Here is an 18,545-nt window from a genome sequence, read left to right on the forward strand (position 1 = left end):
TCGCCAAGTCCTCATACGTTCGCACCCTTTCAAGAGTCCGAACCTTTCGCTCCGCGCGATGGAGTGACGACGTCTGGTCGTCGTAGTGTTGTTCTTTTTTATTTCCTCCTTTTTTTGTTTTTTTTTGGGGGATGCGAAAGTTGGGTGGAAGCGGGCGCCCGCCGTCTGCTTGTCATTAGCGGGTGGAAACGAGCCGTACGTGCGAGGAGAGAGAGAGAGAGAGAGAGAGAGAGAGTATGGAGAAGGAGACAGTGAGATAGGGAGAGAGCAAAGGTTGTCGGGAATGTATTCGTACGTATGGCGGGGGTGAGGGAAAGACGCGCCCGGGGGATTGGCTCATTAAAAGGGGAAATTGTGGATCCAGCGCTGAAAGTGGAAACTCACTACTCTCCCGCTCTCTCTCTCCACAAATTATCTCCGCGTTCCATTTCGCCGTCCTCGTGCGAGTACGTATCCTGGCACTTGGGCTTCCGGAATCACTCAAATCGCCTCTTCCGCACGGAGTCTGCCGACTCGGATATCGAAGCAATCATTCAGTTTCGCTATCGAGGCATTTGACAATGTGAATGAATGGATGAGTGTTAATTAATTCTCTAGCATAACCTGTAATATAAAGAAAAGAAATTACACGCCTGGTAATGCAAAAAAAAAACAAATATCACAACAATTTTTAACTAAGTATTCGATGAGCCGGATATGGAAGCAATCATTCAGTTTCGCTATCGAGGCATTTGACAAGTTGAATGAATGGATGAATGTTTATTAATGCTCTAGCATAGCATGTAATAGAAAAGAAAATAAAGTGCATATCGTGATCTGCTCAAAAATCAAATTTAATAACAATTGTTAATAAAATATTCGATGACTCGGATATCGAGGTAGTAATTAAGGTTCGCTATCGAGGAATTTTACAAGGCGAATGAATGGATGAATTTTATTAATGATTTAGGAAAGCCTGTCAGAGAAAAGAAATTAGAGTGCATACCGTGCTCTTTTAGGTTTAAATATTTTTAGGTTTAAAATTCACAGCGGCCTTTTGCAAGAAAAAAATTTTTGACATCGAGTCCCGTCTGGGTTTTACCTCTATATCCAGAGCATGGATTTTTTTGCTTGTACAGTTGTTAATTGTAGGGTTCCTCGATGGAAATGCCATTATGAGCTGTTTTAGAGATATACGTAAATGAATAAAATCAACTTCCCTTCCATCTACCGAATTCATTCAATGAATTGCGCTTCCAGATCTGAGTGAACTACCCCATTCCATTTATAACTCGATTGCGATCCGGGCGAGCACAGTTACTCTTCTTTTTCAGTATCGCCCAGTTCATATTGCATATGGAAAACGGAGTAAGGGCGCGTGCGAAACCACCTTCTTGTAGCCAGTCGATCGGAGGTGATGAGTGCGCCACGCTTCGTCCATCGGGAATGCATTCTTTTCTTGAAGTGCGATGCTTTTCCACGAGAGATCGATAGCGCGTGGAATCGAAGAATGGCGCCCGAGGGGGTAAAATGGGGCAATCGGCGAGAAATTACGACGCCAAATTGAGACGGGCGCGCGATGCAGACGGCCACACAGAGAAGAAAAAAAACATTTGATTCCCGCACCCCCAATAATTCATCGGGATTTCTCGAGCGTTTTCTGCACTTGGAGAGACAGGAAGGAAAGAACCAGTAATTGAAAGTGTAGGGGAAGGAACTGGAATGTTTGATAGTAACACGGTATGAATTGGAGGTATTGGTGGGAATGTGATAGTGAAAACTTTTCTAGCCGATAAAAGCGTAATCGAAGAATGAAACGTCATTATGTACACAAATTAATGTTTAATGTTGGCCTTGATTTCGACTATCATTGCCATTGTTGTGATCAGTTATTTCATATCATTGATAAAATATTTTTTTATCTAAATGATATTATGTAATAATCATCAAAATAAGTTATGTCATTATATTGTTAATGACATAGATTATCGATTACATGTTCGGGAGAATTTAATCGTGGAATGCATGTGCAAGCTTCTATTCTTGTTCTGTAATTACGGCAACCCTAGGGAGGGAAGATTTAAAATAAATAATGGAGATAAATACTATCACGGAATCAATCCGAACCTAAGTAGCGTGATTAACAGTGTAGAAGCAGGTATAACTTTATGAGGCAACCAAGGGCGTAACCAGGATCAAAGCTAGAGCGGGGGCAGCCGTGGTGGTTCAAGTTGTAGCATGGAAAAGGTTAAGGAAAAAAATTTAAAGAAAATTATAACAGCGCTCTATTAGTTTCTAAAAGTTTTTGCTCGAAAAAAATACTTTTATTTTTATTACATGTTTTATACTAATGTAGATTTTCTTGAGCTTAAAAAAAGGTATAAAACTTCCGTTTTGAACTACATTTGCTTTTGAACCTACAGCTGCCCCTTCCTGCTCCCCGGCTGGATACGCCCATGGAAGCAACACAAGAAATCTCAAAGTTGTGTCAGAATATGCATTAATTTCGCTGAAACATATTTTATTCGGAAAAATTGCAATGATCCGGATATGGCTCCGTAATAATTTTTGTGTTTACAAATAATGTTATGAAAGAATACATGGAGAGAAAATTGCTTAGAGAGCTGAGCAAACCGCAGGTTTGTTGGACGAAGAAATAAAATTGTGGACTTCGAGTGCATGGTAATGCTTTTTCTACGTCGGGGAGAAAACGCCAGGAAAAATTACTGAGGCCCAAGACACCCTTCTTGAATCACAAACCATCCTAGATAACCAGAAGAATACCTTTGGCACTTACTGCTGATATATTATCGGAATATTTTTGTATAGGGACAACGAATACGACCCAACTACTACGGATTCTCTAACAATATGCGATGGAATATAACGCTGAAAGATGATATTTTGGCAGGCTGAGCCGTGTTGAATGATGCGCCGCTGCTGTAACCATGGGAAAATGATCCTTGAGGACTATAGGGGAGAAAAAATATATCGAGGGAAATGAATGGACTCGTTTGGAGAAGATCGGGAGAGGGACAGTAGTCTCGACATCGCATTGGCACTGGGTTCCCATTGGAAAATGGTTCAGAGCCATATGTATGAAAAAATCTTGGCTGTTAAGAAAATATCTCCCCACGTATGATTCAAGCGGTCGAATTTCTTCATGTAGAACGAATGTAACGTATGCACCAAAAGATTTTCATGTGAATGAAAACGATAAAATTGAGTTGAGGAAACCACTTTTATAAGGACAGATCACTCCTGTTCCACTGGTCGTTTTGGTCCGTATTACTTGTTTAAAACTTTTGCCATCGTCTTGAAAATTTCCGTATATGTTCCGTTCTCATCAATTACCTGCACCTTAAATTTGAAAATTCTTTCTAAATCTTTTCTCAAATGTATTTTTTCTCAATATACTTACTGAGAATTTTGTACAGAGTTTTACTCTATTTATCTGGATAGTTTTAAGGTAATGGCTTACGTTTTAAACGAGTGATACGCCAAGAAAGAGATACATCTCGACCAGCCGAGCAGGAGAAATTGTACTCTTGAGGAAATTCCCTACGAAGCTCTTTTTGTGATACCACTTCCTATGTTTATTCTTTCACTCCCTTACAGCAATCTAACCTCACCATCAGGCTGTGAAATTTATTACATAACATTTTATTTTAATTTTTTATTGATGTTAAAATTTCCGTCGTATTGAAGTTTATTTCTTTATTAAACCTATTAATTCGCAAATCAGTCTGATGGTACTCTCCACTCTTTTATTCATAGTTTCGGCCGTTTATGTGGTAATCTCTTGTGGTCTTTCTGGGAGTGCGAATGATTGGAAACAGTCCTCCTATCATTAAATTCCAAACTGATCAAATGTTGACTGATTTATTAATTGTTTATTTCTGACGTTTTAAGAAGTTTTTGACCAAATAATACCTGTGCCAAAAATTTTTCATTGAAATACGTATCAGTATAAATAAATTGGGTAATATATGTGGTCATATTTCTGTTGTCATGGTGTTACTTAGTTTAATACCATTAGGATAGTAACCAGATGTACATTTAAACTTGGAAACCAAGACACAGTCACAAAAATTAACATGAAAATACGCGTCAGAAGTGGTGATTGATTTTTCTCTCCCTCTAGGCCATTTAAAGACCTTCTTAGGAGATCCATATGCGACTCTATTCGATAGTTTCAGGACACTCTACATAGGTTGGTGATTATTATGGCTTTCTCAACCCTGGATATCCTTCTGAAACACTAATGCTTACCTTAGATGCACCAACCAACGTAGTGCACTTGCGAATGAAAATATCTATTTACACCTAGACATAAGCATACCTAGTTCATAGAAGCAAATGGTAATTAATTAGTCTCCCCGGATTACCCCTTAGGACAAGTTATTTTGTATAACTGGATCATGTAGTGGGTTGGCAATTACAATGCGATGATGATACACGTAATTATATAGTGAAGATATTAGCCTTAGATTACACCCGTCCTGTATTTCATGCAAGCTAGGTATATAGAATATCAATATTCCTATTATTTCACTTTGGTGGATCATTCAAATATTGGTAATAGATAGTTGAAAAATTGACACGCATATTAGGAGCAACATTTGTAATTCTTTCATTGCAATCGTTCTACAAAAATTTGAATAATGCATATAGTTTTTTGCATAGAAAGATATTTAGATAGAAAGAATATTTAATCCCAGTGTGTAATTCTGTCTGATCCACCAGCTTTCCTTGCCCTCTGTGAAAGTTTATTGTAAAGTGTTTTATGTGCATTTTTTACCTAATCATTTTTTTCGAGCAATTATAAATGTATGTTATTGTCGATGAAATCACTAATATTGTTGGAGCGTGGTTATTAGTGAAATTCATATTGGTTAGAATATTTTGATAGAAAATCACCTCCTCCCTGTGTTTCATTCCTTTGTGATAGAACTCCTATTGATAGTCAGTAGAGTATCTAGATCATTGTTTTATCTGAAACTTAAATTTTGCGACGTACGAACACTCTTGAGCTAAGGTTGAGTGCTTTTACACCTCTAAGATATCAAAAAATAGATGTAAAATAGCTTCACTTAAGTTGCTTGGCTAGTCAAAGATATTTTTCTCTAGATTTTTGCTTCATTTGATGTTAGCTTTATTCACTATTCCAAATCTCTCACCCGATTTTTGTTATTTCAACTTTAATTTAAAAGCACCAGCATCGTCTAAATATGTTGCTTTTTATTCTTGATTTCTCACATTTACTTTTGCTAATTCACCTTAAAACCCTGGAAAGTTACGTCCTTTATAGCAACATTATCATTTTTACAATGATAAAATACGTATTTTATACATTTAGAAATTTTTAAGATGCACATTTTTTTCCAACGATTAGTTCCTTTTGGTTTGAAAATAGTTAATAGCAATAGTGATAAACCTTGAGGAATGTAGCAAAGGCTCTTCCGAAATATTCTTAACTATATTTTCCAATAACTAGTTATAATATCCAACACACAGTAATACTATCTGAGAGAAATCATCAATGAAATTAATTGTACAATTCATCATTCTCATTTTGCAGAATTTTCAAGTGACTCATTGCACAATTCAATTATTTGCCAGACTTTTAAATTTTAATTTGCCATTTCACTTGTAAATTCAAGGAGCGAGCCCATTCTTGAGTCTCATTTCCACTGGTTAAAATTTCGAGGCATACTTTTTCTCCAACCTGCATAACTTTTCACCCGTGCGCGTGACTGCGTACAAAGTTACTGTTCCATGGATTGCTTTTGATAAGTTTTGAACTAGTAATACCTCGCGTCAAAAGAGCTTTCGGGAACGATGCGCCTTATTAATAACACAAGTACTTTCAATTGAGCTTAACATCCGAGTCTAACGCTTCCCCATCTGTTTTCTCTCCCCCCGGCAGCTTCTGGCACTGGCTCGATAAGAGAATCGGCTCCGGTGAGACACCCCAAGAATGACCCAGCGTCAACCATGCTCATCATCTCGCAGCCCACCTCGATGCCGACCTCGTCGCCGGCGTTTGTGCAGCCGAGGGTGGCGGCCAACCCCCAGCCCAAGCAGCAACACCAGCACCCTCAGCAACAACCGCCACAACAACAGCAGCAGCACGGAGTTCCCGCGCAGAACGGCGGCGTGGATGTCGACGGCCACATGGTCGGCGGCCACGTGGTCGGCGGAATGGCGGCCGGGGAGGCGGGAGGGATGGACGGCGGAACCAGCCGGCGTTGGAGGGGAGGAGGAGAGGGTCCCGTGGTGGTTGGCAAGGCGATGCCGATGCTGAGGTGGGACAAGGAGAACACCGTGGATACGACGACAATGAGGAGGCCACAGCCCGAACAGCCATCGCACACGCAGGAAGGAGACTTCCTTACCTTGCAGAGGGTGAGTTTGACCGCGGAATGCGGTAATGCGGAATGCGGAAAGCCCGTGCCTGATTTTTTTCATTTCTTTCATCGACGCATTTTCGTCTCTTTCTCGTAATTTCTGAATGGCGATATCGTTGCTATGTTTTTGCTAAAAGTATTTGTGAGCATGGGCGGAGTTTAGAGTCTTATGACCTGTTTACACAATATATTAACACGTACGAGTTAATGTCTGTTAGCATGAACGGTTTTTCTATCATCATCACTGGTCAACAATCCTAAGATTGGTTTGACGCAGCTCTCCACTCAATTCTCCGATCAGCTAATCTTTTCAAACCCACGCATTTCATCTCTTTCACATCATTCCTTTCAGATTTTTGTATAGCGGAATGGAACATGTACGAATGCATGAACCAAATTAAAACAGGTTCTATTTTTTGTACATGCATTCGCACAAGTTTGAGTGGTTACACGGTGCATTTTCGTGTTCATTGTCGTGTTCATATCTTTAGACATAAACTCTTACGGGTAAATGGACCGCGTAAACAGGCCTTTATATAGAGAGGGGCCATCGATCCTACCGGGCAGGGCCGAAACAAGGAGTTTGATCAGGGGGGGCAAAGATCAGTTTGCCGACCCTTTCCTCCATCCCCCCACCACTAAAATATAATACATGCGTAAGCTATTCTTTGAGATGCGGCTGTCGGAATTACATACCGTATACAGGGTGTCCCATTTATCTTGACCACCCGAAGTAACTTTATGTCCAGAGGCAAATTCAAAAATATGTGTCAAGTAAATGTTCATAAGCCGTCAGGGGGACATTAATCAGCATGACTGCCTTCCTTGTAGCTTTGTTATTTACAAAGATATGAACAGCGGTATGTATTTTTTAAATGGAGGTAATGAATTGCCGAATAAAAAATATAGGGTGCCATTTAAAAAAGAAATACCGCTGTTCATATCTTTGTAAATAACAAAGCTACGAGGAAGGCTATCATGCTAATTAATGTCCCCCTGACGGCTAATGGACATTTGCTTGACACATTTTTGAATTTACATCTGGATAAAAAGTTAATTCGGGTGGTCAAGATAAATGGGACACCCTGTACTTGCTATTAAAATTGTATTAATATTATTGTTTAATAATTTATACATTAAAAATATTGTTCAATATTTTAATTAGAAAAATTAAATAACTTTTTCAATAAACTTTTCAAATTTTGCCGCCCACTGAAATCTGCCACCCGGGGTACGTGCCCCCTCTACACCGCCTTAGTTCCGGGATTGCTGTAGGGGCTTTTGGGGCAATGGAATAACCTCCGGTGAAACAAGGGGTCCCGTGTCCTTCCCTGGAAAATTTGCTCACATTAGCCTCTGAAAACAGTATTATCTAAGACTAAAATTTAATTAAACTTTTTATGTTTTTGTTTTCTTTGTCCTTGAGTATTCTGGCCTCGTACTTTTTTTCGGACAAATTACCATTTAAGTTGGGGGGCAGGCCCCTCTTGGCCCCCTCTAAAACTCCGCCCATGTTTATGAGCCATTTTTTTATCCAAACTTTCTCTTTTCCGCGTGCTATGCATTTTGCTGACCGGTTTTGCTCCTTCATTCATTTTGTCTTGGTAGTGTAACTTTGTTCGAAATATTTTGAAAATGCCTGATTATTATGGGTGTATCTTGTTGAGTATGTATTTTTTCCGTCGTTTGTGAAGTACTTTGCTAATCATATTTTTACGAAAATGTCCGTGTAAATTTTGGGGACGGAAAATCGCTACCAAGTGTATGTATATAAAGGGTAAGCTGAAGTCAACTAGAGAGGCCTATAAAGTTACTGTTGGTAAGTTTCAAATCAAAAAATTTGTTTCAGAAAAACTTTTCTTATGCAACAACTTTTCTTATACGTGCTAACAACATCATGTAAATACCGACAACCTAAAGCTAAGTTTCTCAGGTTGTGTATTTGGAAAATCACTCAATTTTGATTGAATCAGATGCCAACATTGACAGACAGCCATTTGCCATTTTATGCCGTGTGGGTTGCATATATCGCAGGAAACTACGGCCCTTCTTTGCGAAGAGCAGGATCCACGTTGTGCATGATGCATACGTCACAGGATATGCTCCTATATTTTACTTGCTGTTAAACCTTAACTCTACACCTAATCGGAAGAAATCTTGGGATCTAATATTGGTAGCGGTAGATGGGCACGAACATAAACAGCTGGAGATTGAAACTATTTGGCCAACACATTACAGGAAAATAGACGCAGAAGCAGGGATATCAGGAAAATAATAGCTAGGAATAATTGGTGAAGGAGAATTTTATGAACGGGAAAGCGCTAATTAGGGGATCATGAGATATGAGTGTAAAGGAAAGACTAGTGAAGAGTATGATGTGGAGTGTAGCGATTTACTGTGAGGAAACCTGGACTCCAAAGAATGGGGATGAAAAAAGACTGGAGGTATTTAACAGTGAGAGTGTCATGGATGTAATATTTTTTCCAGGTAATCCCTCTGAAGATTGCCAAAGACGCATTGTTTCCTTGAATCAAATAGTTCAAATTGAACATAATAAAAAATTATAATGCATTTGATGGCTTTAGATGCACTGTTTCAACTTTTTTATTTTTCAAAAGCAGTAGATATTCAATGCTGCTTGGCATATTTAAAAGTCAGCAAAAATTTTTATTCAATTCATTTATAAATAAATGGTAATAAAGTTCATTTTTATTGAAAAATTCTTCGTAATTAATATAGTGTCCCTACTAATGTCTTAAAAATTTATGAACATAGTAAAAATGGACGGATTTTTCCTAACGGCTTTTAAATTAGCGACCGCCAATCAGAGTGGTTATGTGTGATTGTGAAGGAGTTGCAATAAATGGAGAGAAAAATGACTGAATAGGTGCTAGAGAGCAGTGGTTTGACGAGGAATATGCTGAGGGGGCCTTGAGGGGAATGAGGGGGGTGAGTGGGGGCAAACCCCCAGGAAACAGGGAGTTCAGGAAAATTTTTGAAAAATAACGTGCCTTAAAAAAACATTTTACATCATTTTAGCACTTTAAATTTAACTTTAAGCAGATGTATTTATTGTGTATCAAATCCAGACAAGATTTTTAAATAATTTTTTTGATTTCTCTGAGGCTCTGGGGGGGATAAATTCCCTCATTACTCCCCCCATGGTTACGCCACTGCTAAAGAGTGTAGTTTAGGAGTGGAGGCTTCTTGAGGAAATGAGGTGAGGACAGAAGGATTGGATTGAGTGAACACCAGTGGGCAGGGGATGCAAATATCTATCTTAGAAGGAGACGTCGCCAAAGTGATGTTCGGGATCTGGATGCGGATGTTATTTTCTGAAACTATATAGGTAAGGTAGAAAAAGTGTCACGACTTTCTTCCACATAGGCCCGGGTTCGAGAGATATTCGCATGTATAGACTTTGCGCAGGATGACATCCCTTGAGTAATTGCCATGGTAAAGCACAATTCGGAGTTTCGTTTAAAATCCATAAATTGATATTAAATTTAAAAAATTGCGAAGTAACTAAATAAAACGAATGGGGATAAAATGTAACAGTGATTTCAAAAATTAGAAGAGAGAAAAACACGGCCGTAGTTAAGAGGTAGCGATTACTTAAGGGATGTCATGCTGCGTGAAATCTTTACAAGCGAATATCTCTCGAGTCCGGGCCTATGTGGAAGAAAGCCGTGACACTTCTTCTACCTTACCTATATAATTTCAGTTAATGACATCCGCATGCAGATCCCGAATATCACTTTGGCGATGTCTCCTTGTTAGAAGGAAAAACTCTAGCAAGCAGGGTGGAGGGAGGAAGAGAGTAGATTTTATTGATTGAATGCAGACAAGTTTGCTTTTTTGTGAATTAAAAAGGGAAGCTCAATATGGAGTGGAGTGGACATGGGGGCAGAACAGGTAATTAATGTAAATGTGAAGTAAGTCAAAATAGTTTTGACCTGTCAGAATCCTCCGAGACATTCCAGCAGGGAGAAATATTTCACCAAATCTTAGGGTCGAAATTTACACATTTTTAATTATTCATCCCTTTAAATGTGGCGTAAAATATGGGATGGAGAAAAATTGTCATGAAAATTTTAGCTCTGTATTGCTGATGCCAGTTAGAACCAAAATTACTAATGATATTTAGGTTGAAAACGCACCATTCTTAAACTATGGAAACTTTTAGTCAAGGACTCCAATTGACAAGGGTTTACCCAGTTGCCAAATACTCTGGACAAGTCTTGACTACTTGTACTTGACTTGAGCACTTGACCTTGTATCCAAGGTATCCCGCAACAGGGCAATCTCACGGCCAATCAGAGTGCTTGGCTCAAAGATTTTATAGTTTAAAAATTGTGCATTTTCGAGCTATACATCAATGGTAATTTTGGTTTCTCATGGCATCAGCTATCCAGGGTTAAAATTTTGTGGCTCCACCCTCTACATCAATATACATTTATGAATTTCGGGAGCATTATCACTGTTAATATTTCAGTGATGATACCATGACTATTATTTCTTCCTGCACAAATTATGTACATGTTGAATATTTTGTAAGACTGCACTGGTATCATTTCATAATCTGGTATTTTTATGTGTTATATATTAATGTTTCTTGTTGTGTAAATGAAATTTCAGCCTTCAAGGAGGAGGCTTGTGCCTCCACCTTGGATCTACCAGTGCTTATATGTGTGGAAGGTTAGTTCTTGGGTGACTTTTCAATTGTCCATTTCAACACACAATTTAGAAGTAGCTGCCTGTTCTGTGACCATTGCATGACAATGCACAAGCTCTTTAAGAGAATGCTTTGAAAATATGGCCAGATATGCTTTATGGGTCAGTTTTATGCTCAAACCTAGTTTTAGATAAAATTGTTTTGTTTATTAAAATTGTAAAAAAGTGTTTTTTTAGTATTTTCCTCTAAAATACGACAAAATTGTCATCATTTCAACACATTATAAATGCTAACTTTTATCTTGAAAGCATTTAGTCAGATAGGAATTCACTTAACCAATTGCAGATAAAATTTACTCAATATTATTTTATGACCCATTTTTCATTTGTTCTGTTAAATTATAATTCACACACTGTTGCAATTTTGCTTTGCAAAATTTATGCACATTACTATCAGAAGCATTAAGTATTTGTCGTTTATTACTATTCATTGACCCTGTTACTAAATCTTATTTCAAAACTTGTAAACCACAATGGAATTTGGAGAAATTGGCCTTGTGTTAGTTTAACAGGAATGTTAGTGTAGTAAGGTTAATGAAACTACTGATTAATGAGATCTGCAGTAACAGCATATGATTCTTTATAGAATAAATAAGTTTGCATTTCCAATTAGTTTGTAGTTAGTCATATCCCCAGTAAAGTCAAGGATGATATGAGTGGAATCATTTAGGAGATTTCTGTTATTCATTTTATCAATACATATTGAAAGTTGAGATTTGTGTCATCCAGGGCTACCAGCATAGCGATAACATGGTGCCAGTTGCTCTATCAAGAGAAGTTTTCAGGAAATTAGTCTAGGTAACAATAGTTAGTTCTGGGGAAAGCACCATCAGCGTTAAGGAAGTTGACAACCCTGGTATTCTTTTCAGCAGTATTCTAAGATTGGGGATATATATGCACGTAGAAGTGTTCTCTCTTTTAAATATATATTTTGTATGGTTAGATAATTATCATAAATGTAGGCCATTTTGACTCATTGACGCACTGAAGCATCCTTAGAATATTATTTCTAGTGGCATCTGTCCAATAACCTATAGTGAGCTGCCAAACCATTTCAGCAAATTTTTTAGACATTGCTTTAATGTTTTTTCTGCACATATTTCTTCATGTTAAATGAAATAAAATCACTATGTTTTATTCCATAGTGATTTTATTTCATTTAACATGAAGCAATTCCACAAAGTAACGCCTGAGACCGTGTCTTACATATTTCTTCAGTCTCCTTTGATTAAAATATAGTTTTCTCAGATATTTTTAAGGAGAAAACTTATTTTGTAGATGAGGCAATGTATTCTGCTTAGGAATATGTTCCATGAAGGTCAGTAGGCTAAATGGGTATTGTAAATATATTCCTACCTTTACATAGAGACCTTATTTCAATATATGTATCCATGTAAAAATTAGAATAGTCTAGGAAATTTTGTAAAAATGTGAAACTTAGTTTGGTACAAATTATTTGAGCATTTGCATAGCTTTTTAACGCTGAGAATAAAGTGATTGTTGCATAAAAGCTTTTCACCAGTAACCCTTAAGCCTGAATCGGTTGCTTCATGGTTTAATAAGTATGGTTTTTATCAGTGATATCTAAAATTGACTTTTATTGAAAAATATTTTAGGATATTGCGAATAATATTTTTACGAGGAGAGATTTCTCAATCTACTTCCACAGGTTTTATCTGTTATCTAGGATAAAGGAACATCTGATTAATTATGACTAATTTTTTCTTGTGATTTTCTCATGATAGTTTGAAAAGTGGGTCTCAGCTACATGATGCAATTTTTAAATCTAATTTTACTGAATTTGATAGTTTGTGGTAGATGTTCTCAATTTTCTTGCCTGTTCATCTCCATAAATGTATATCACTGCAATCAAACGTTACCATTAGGATGCAGTTGTATGCATATCATTAGACTCTGTGCTAATTGACTTCTTTTAAGAGACAAAGGATTAGAATTTACTCATACTGAATCAATACCTATGACATAACTCCTGGTAAGTGTAGCAGCTTAGAGGAAATTGATAATCACCATTTTGGGTACATGAAACCAAGGAGTTCCTCATCCCCAAATATTTTTAGATTTAATAAGAATATACATACAAATGTACCACCAGCTAAACTTCTAGTCTTGTAAGCAATGTTAACACAAGTAATATAGATAATTTTTTAATTTAAAAAATGTGTACGACTGCAGTCCTGCACCCCAAATTCGGCACTTTTGGGACTTGGGTGATTCCAGGTTTGGGATTTTATTAACCAGTAACCAGTATCATTAGGGGGCCTGTGATAATATTTACAAGGGAAATCGAAAAGTTAGAGAGACATGAGATGAAATTCATATAATATGTTTAATATATAAATAATTTATGATTAACAAGAAAGTAATTGTTTCTAAATTTACAAACAAAGTCACATTCAACCATTAATTAGCATCACAATCCAGCTGCAAATCATATTTACCTTGAGCATATCCTTACTGTCACTTCCATAGCAGAGTGGTTCCTCACCAATGAGGCATGAAGCGTCCAATGGCGGTGGTATTAGGGGAAGGGTTGGCAGGGAATCTGGGGATGCTGTACAGGGGAGTAAGGAAAGGAATAGGGTTGACAGAGGAGGAGGGGGAGGCCCAGGAGGAAGGGCGGAAGTGTCCGTGTCGGCTGGTGACCTCCTTGGGCGAACTCACGAGGAGCTGGTGCTACTCCTTATCCAGCTTAGAAGACAAAGCGCTGCTGTTTCCAATGCCATTGACCTTTGCCAGGCAGATCTCAGGGCACAGGTCTGTTGAAGAGTGGTTTTTATATGGTGTGGGTTTGGTTTAATTGTACTAACATCGTCCGTCTGCTGTTCATCTCAAATCTTTAAAGCCCTGACTAATTTTACTGCTGCTTCTGGTATGGAGATGCTTAATGGGAAAGTTTAATGTAGCATATACCACTGTATTAAAGCTTATAGGAGCCTGGGTTGAGTGCGTGAATACTTCATATTGGCTTCTGAGTAAAGCATAGGTTTTATCTAATTGATAGCCTGTTATTTTTAGGGAAAGCATATTATGTACATAACTGAGTAAAAAACTGGGATTTCTATTTGCCATGTCAGTATTTTGTGAGTGCTACGCCTATTAGTGTTGAGGCATCTTCATGATCAAAACTTGTGCTTCAATTTCATGGTGTGTATTAATAATGTTAAAATAAATGTTTTTCTACCCCTTGTTTATACTGGAGTATTTTGGTGTGGAACGGTTAATCTTAATGTATAGGTGTAATTGTAAACTTGACAAATTCTTAAAAGTCATCTGTACTGGTGTGGGATCCTAACCAAGAAGTCTGCTAAGTTATACATAGGTTTAATGATTAAGCTGAATTTTTATCTTCCTATTGGCCTTAGGAAATCCGCATTATCACTTTGCTTCCAGAATTTTCTATCACTTTCCCCCAAAACTGATATGTATAATTTTCACTTTTCATGAAAATATCACTTTTCCATGAAACTGACATGTATTTGATTTATATCAAACGGATAACTCAGATAATTAATCATATTAACACACACTAAATTTAGTTCATTTGGTAAAACGGGATCACATATCTCATTTCATGTAAACAGTTTTTCCTCAGGAAAATGGTGCAATTCCTTTGTACATAACACTCTCATAAACAATGTCTCATATGTTTTTGTTTTTCCTAGCATGCTTTTAGTTATGAATTAATGCTATTCGCAAGATCTGTGTGCGCTTGTTTGAAAGTAGCTTTTGTTGCATAGCTAGCTTTATTTCTCATCGTATGTATACCTGGAATATTTCATGTATGTACCCATGTGAATCCCTGTGAATACCCCTATTCATTTTCAAAGTAATATGTTCCATTTCTGTTAGAAACTACATCTAGGAGTAAATTTGGAATTACAGTTAGTTCCAATCGCCTCCTATTTGGTGTAGGCATATAGATCCAAAAACTATTTCACTTACACCATATTATGCCAGTAATAATGTTTGACAGTAAATTTGTAAGGCTTCTCAGGAATCTAATTCTTTTGAACTTTTACTCCTGAGATGTCATCATTTTTTGACATTCATGAAATCATCAGAGACTCTGCAAAATATAGCTGTGAGTAGCTTCCATGAATTCCTGCATACAAATAATCTCATTTCCACTTAATTTTTATGTAATTTCCATGCTTTACCATGAAAATACATTTCAAATATTATTTTTATAAATTTATCATTGTGGTGAATCAATTTTTCATTTTCCTTTTAATAATTTGAAATTTGTCTTTGTATATTATTATTTATGATGAAAACAATATTGGACCAGATCAAACAAATGTTAATATGCCAAAGGATTGGTCTGATACAAACAAAGGCTAAATAATGGAAGTCTTATTTCTTTTGTTTTCTAAAGGCTCGGTTAGCTGAATTGGAAATGCACAGGAGAGTTGAACACCTGAAGAAATTAGAGGAGCTTAAGAAGCATTTACTAGAGCTAGAAAAACAGGTGAAGACCTAAACTGCATTTTAAAAATATAATAAGCCACTATCCATGAATTTTTCCCTCAAATTAACATTCTATTGCACAAAATAACATTCAAACATATGCTTGCATAAAACATGAAAAATTTGCAAGAATTTTTGTATTTTGATCTTTTTCCTGTGTCTACAAAAAGCACCTGTACACACAATATCACAAAGGTGCTTTGAAGAGATTAAATGTCATTTTTTTAAGAATTCAACTTTTAATGCATAAAATATTAAAAATTTTAAGACTAAAAAAATATGTGAAAGATGGTGCTCACTTTTTAATAATTTCTGTTTCATTTGATTTGGATTTAAGTTCTTATTTTCATCGCATTCATCATGATATAAAGTGTTATCATCTTAATAACTGTTCTCTTAAAATGAAGCAACTTAACTCTCACTTCTGTGATGCTAACATATTTGTGTGCATTGGCAAATGTAAATTTTTAATGCATTTGCACCTAAATATACAAAGCTTATCAGGAAGGAATCTCTAACCTGGATGTGAACCCAGGCCTTCCAGGTTAGTTCCTAAGGCTATAACCAGATAGACCTCAGGAACATTCTCCTTCATTGAAATTTTGAAGATTTCATGGAGGATCAAGTGATTAATTAAAATATTTTCTGTTAGGTATTCAGATGATGTGGATTCTGTCCATATAACCTGAATTCTTCCAAGCAAATGATTTTTTTCCTCAGTAAATTTCATGCATTTATGAGTCCCAAAGTGTGTGATTTTTCTACTTTAATTTTTTGGTAATCCATTTCAGACATGAAAATAATTTTTGTCCTGAATAAAAACATTTTCTTTTCCTCCTGCCCATCAATGTGTTTATAGTATGAGAAAGGAAAGCCGTTGATCAACCTAGTGGACAACATGGTTAAGCTTGGGTCCCTTTATCGAGGCAATACGGATGCTCAAGGGCAGGTGCGGAGTTGGCGCGGCACGGGTGGTGAGGTCATAACAGGCCCATCTCCGGCCAAGGATCGCCTTCAGTTCAACCAGAGGGTTCAAGAGCAGAGGCTGTTGGCGGAGGAGAGGAGAGACTGGAGCCGTCTGTCTCCTGACCATGGAGAACTACAGGTGATGAACCACTATCAGTCATGCAATTTTGACCTTCTTGAAAACACTCTATGCATAAAATAAATGAGAGGCAACAGGAATAAGCCCATAGTAATACACCTCCCTCATCATGCCATCCTCAATGGACCACGAGGACCTAACACCTAAACCATTTTTCCGAACTGATGGCAGCTGGGTGTAAAATAGAAACTAGTCAATGAGAAGCGCTGCCCTTTCCACCTCTCCATCGCTGCCCTTTCCATCCCCTTCCCTTTCCTCTTCCATCGCTGCCCTTTCCATCCCCTTCCCTTTTCCCCTCCATCCGGCCGACCAGCGTTGCCAGCCTTGGGAATAATGGTACTTTCTGTGGCGGCAGAACGAGTGTGAAAACCACCGGACCAACGTTGTGCGATCTCCAAAGATTCGGCTTGGCAACACTGCTAGCTGGAGAGTGATGTGCACTGCACAGAGTTTGGAGAAAGACTGCAGGCTCTTGCACACTTTCTCCTGTCGCTCTTCTGTGATTGGCTAGAAGAGTGGGTGGGTTTCGAGCACGCTCAAGGTCAGCCGCCGTCAGTTCAGAAAAATGGTGTAGTACCATGAGCCTCGGTATAATTGCCATGGGAATTAAAGAACCTGGATAGCGTAGTGGTCTGCGCAGTGGCCCAGAAAGCTAAAGGTCCATGGTTCTATTCCTGGTCAAGGAGAATTTTTTCTCATGGCAATTCTTGTGTATCATTAATTGGCGTTTGGAAACATATGGAGGTGTATTACTGTTGGTTTATGGAGCCTCATTAAATGTTTGCCGTATTGTCAGTTGTTTAGTGCTGATTTATAGTGGTAGTTCCAGCTCTTGTAATGTAAGTTTTCTCAAATTTAGAGTATCTCAAATTTAGAGTATCTCATACATTTAAACCCAGAAAAATTCTTCAAAGTAACAAGTTACATTCCAAAGTCATTCATGTAATACTCATATTTTTCCCCCTGTGGTGGTGATTTCCAATCGGAAAAGGAGGTGTCAGGACAGAAACAGGTAAATACTATAAAATGAGATTTAGTTAAATGAGAATCCTTGAGGGTTTCTATGTAAACTTAGTTATTGTTCACAAAATTGATTGAAAAAAGAACAACTCATATTTTCCACTACCTATTTGAAATTTCTACTAATTTTTCTGCCATAAATTTTTGAATTACCAGGAATAATTTAATACGAGGGGGATTCAGATGGAAGCTTTAAAAATACCTTTGAATTGCAAAAAATGGAAAGGTAATTGACAGCATTGTTACTTGAGGTTCACAAAGTACAATGCTGTGGGCAAAGTGATGTTTCAACACGGGAGAGGGCAACAATAGGTACTTAATGCTCCACTTTCCACATGCTGCAGGTTAGAGCAGTGATCTGTATTGCGTTTTGTGAGAAATGAAGTGAATTTAAATTCATCTCAGAATGACAGTGCAGTTCAGTATTTTGTGTAACGTTGTAGCTAGTTCAAAAGCAGTCAATTAGAAAAAAAATTTCGCGCATGGAATGGTACCACAGCTCATCTCCGAAACCACAGAATTTCCATAGTCAAAAGGCATGCTTACTCTTTTACGGGATGAAAAAAGAGGTAATTTCAAAGTGTTACATGGACAAGGGGGTGATAGTAATCAGCTATCCAGATATGCTAAAATATCATCTTTGCTCTGCAATCAGGAGTAAATATCGAGGACTCCTGACTTGCGGAGTGCTGCTACAGCGTGAAAGTGCCAAACCATATACAGCCGCTTACTGCAAACAGTTTTTACTGTTAAGATCATCCAATTTATCAATCTTTTGTGCCTCAGTCATCAACTTTATTCTCCATACC

The 18,545-nt window shown here is 37.5% G+C and overlaps 1 protein-coding gene across 8 annotated transcripts in view; it reads left to right on the plus strand.

The window, feature by feature from the left end:
* Positions 1-18,545, plus strand: part of LOC124162285 — a 568,759-nt gene that overhangs the window by 495,510 nt on the left and 54,704 nt on the right. For 3 of the 8 annotated variants that reach the window (XM_046538767.1, XM_046538763.1, XM_046538770.1), the window contains exons 8-13: positions 4,124-4,192; positions 5,909-6,387; positions 13,614-13,898; positions 15,520-15,612; positions 16,471-16,716; positions 17,708-17,728. In XM_046538767.1, the coding sequence (XP_046394723.1) occupies positions 4,124-4,192; positions 5,909-6,387; positions 13,614-13,898; positions 15,520-15,612; positions 16,471-16,716; positions 17,708-17,728 (1,193 nt within the window). Of the gene's footprint in view, positions 1-4,123; positions 4,193-5,908; positions 6,388-11,027; positions 11,088-13,613; positions 13,899-15,519; positions 15,613-16,470; positions 16,717-17,707; positions 17,729-18,545 lie in introns of all 8 variants that reach the window. The other 5 variants (XM_046538768.1, XM_046538764.1, XM_046538765.1 and 2 more) reach the window with 5 other exon arrangements.

The sequence above is a fragment of the Ischnura elegans genome, chromosome 7 (genome assembly GCF_921293095.1).
Source record: "Ischnura elegans chromosome 7, ioIscEleg1.1, whole genome shotgun sequence".
NCBI lineage: Eukaryota > Metazoa > Arthropoda > Insecta > Odonata > Coenagrionidae > Ischnura > Ischnura elegans.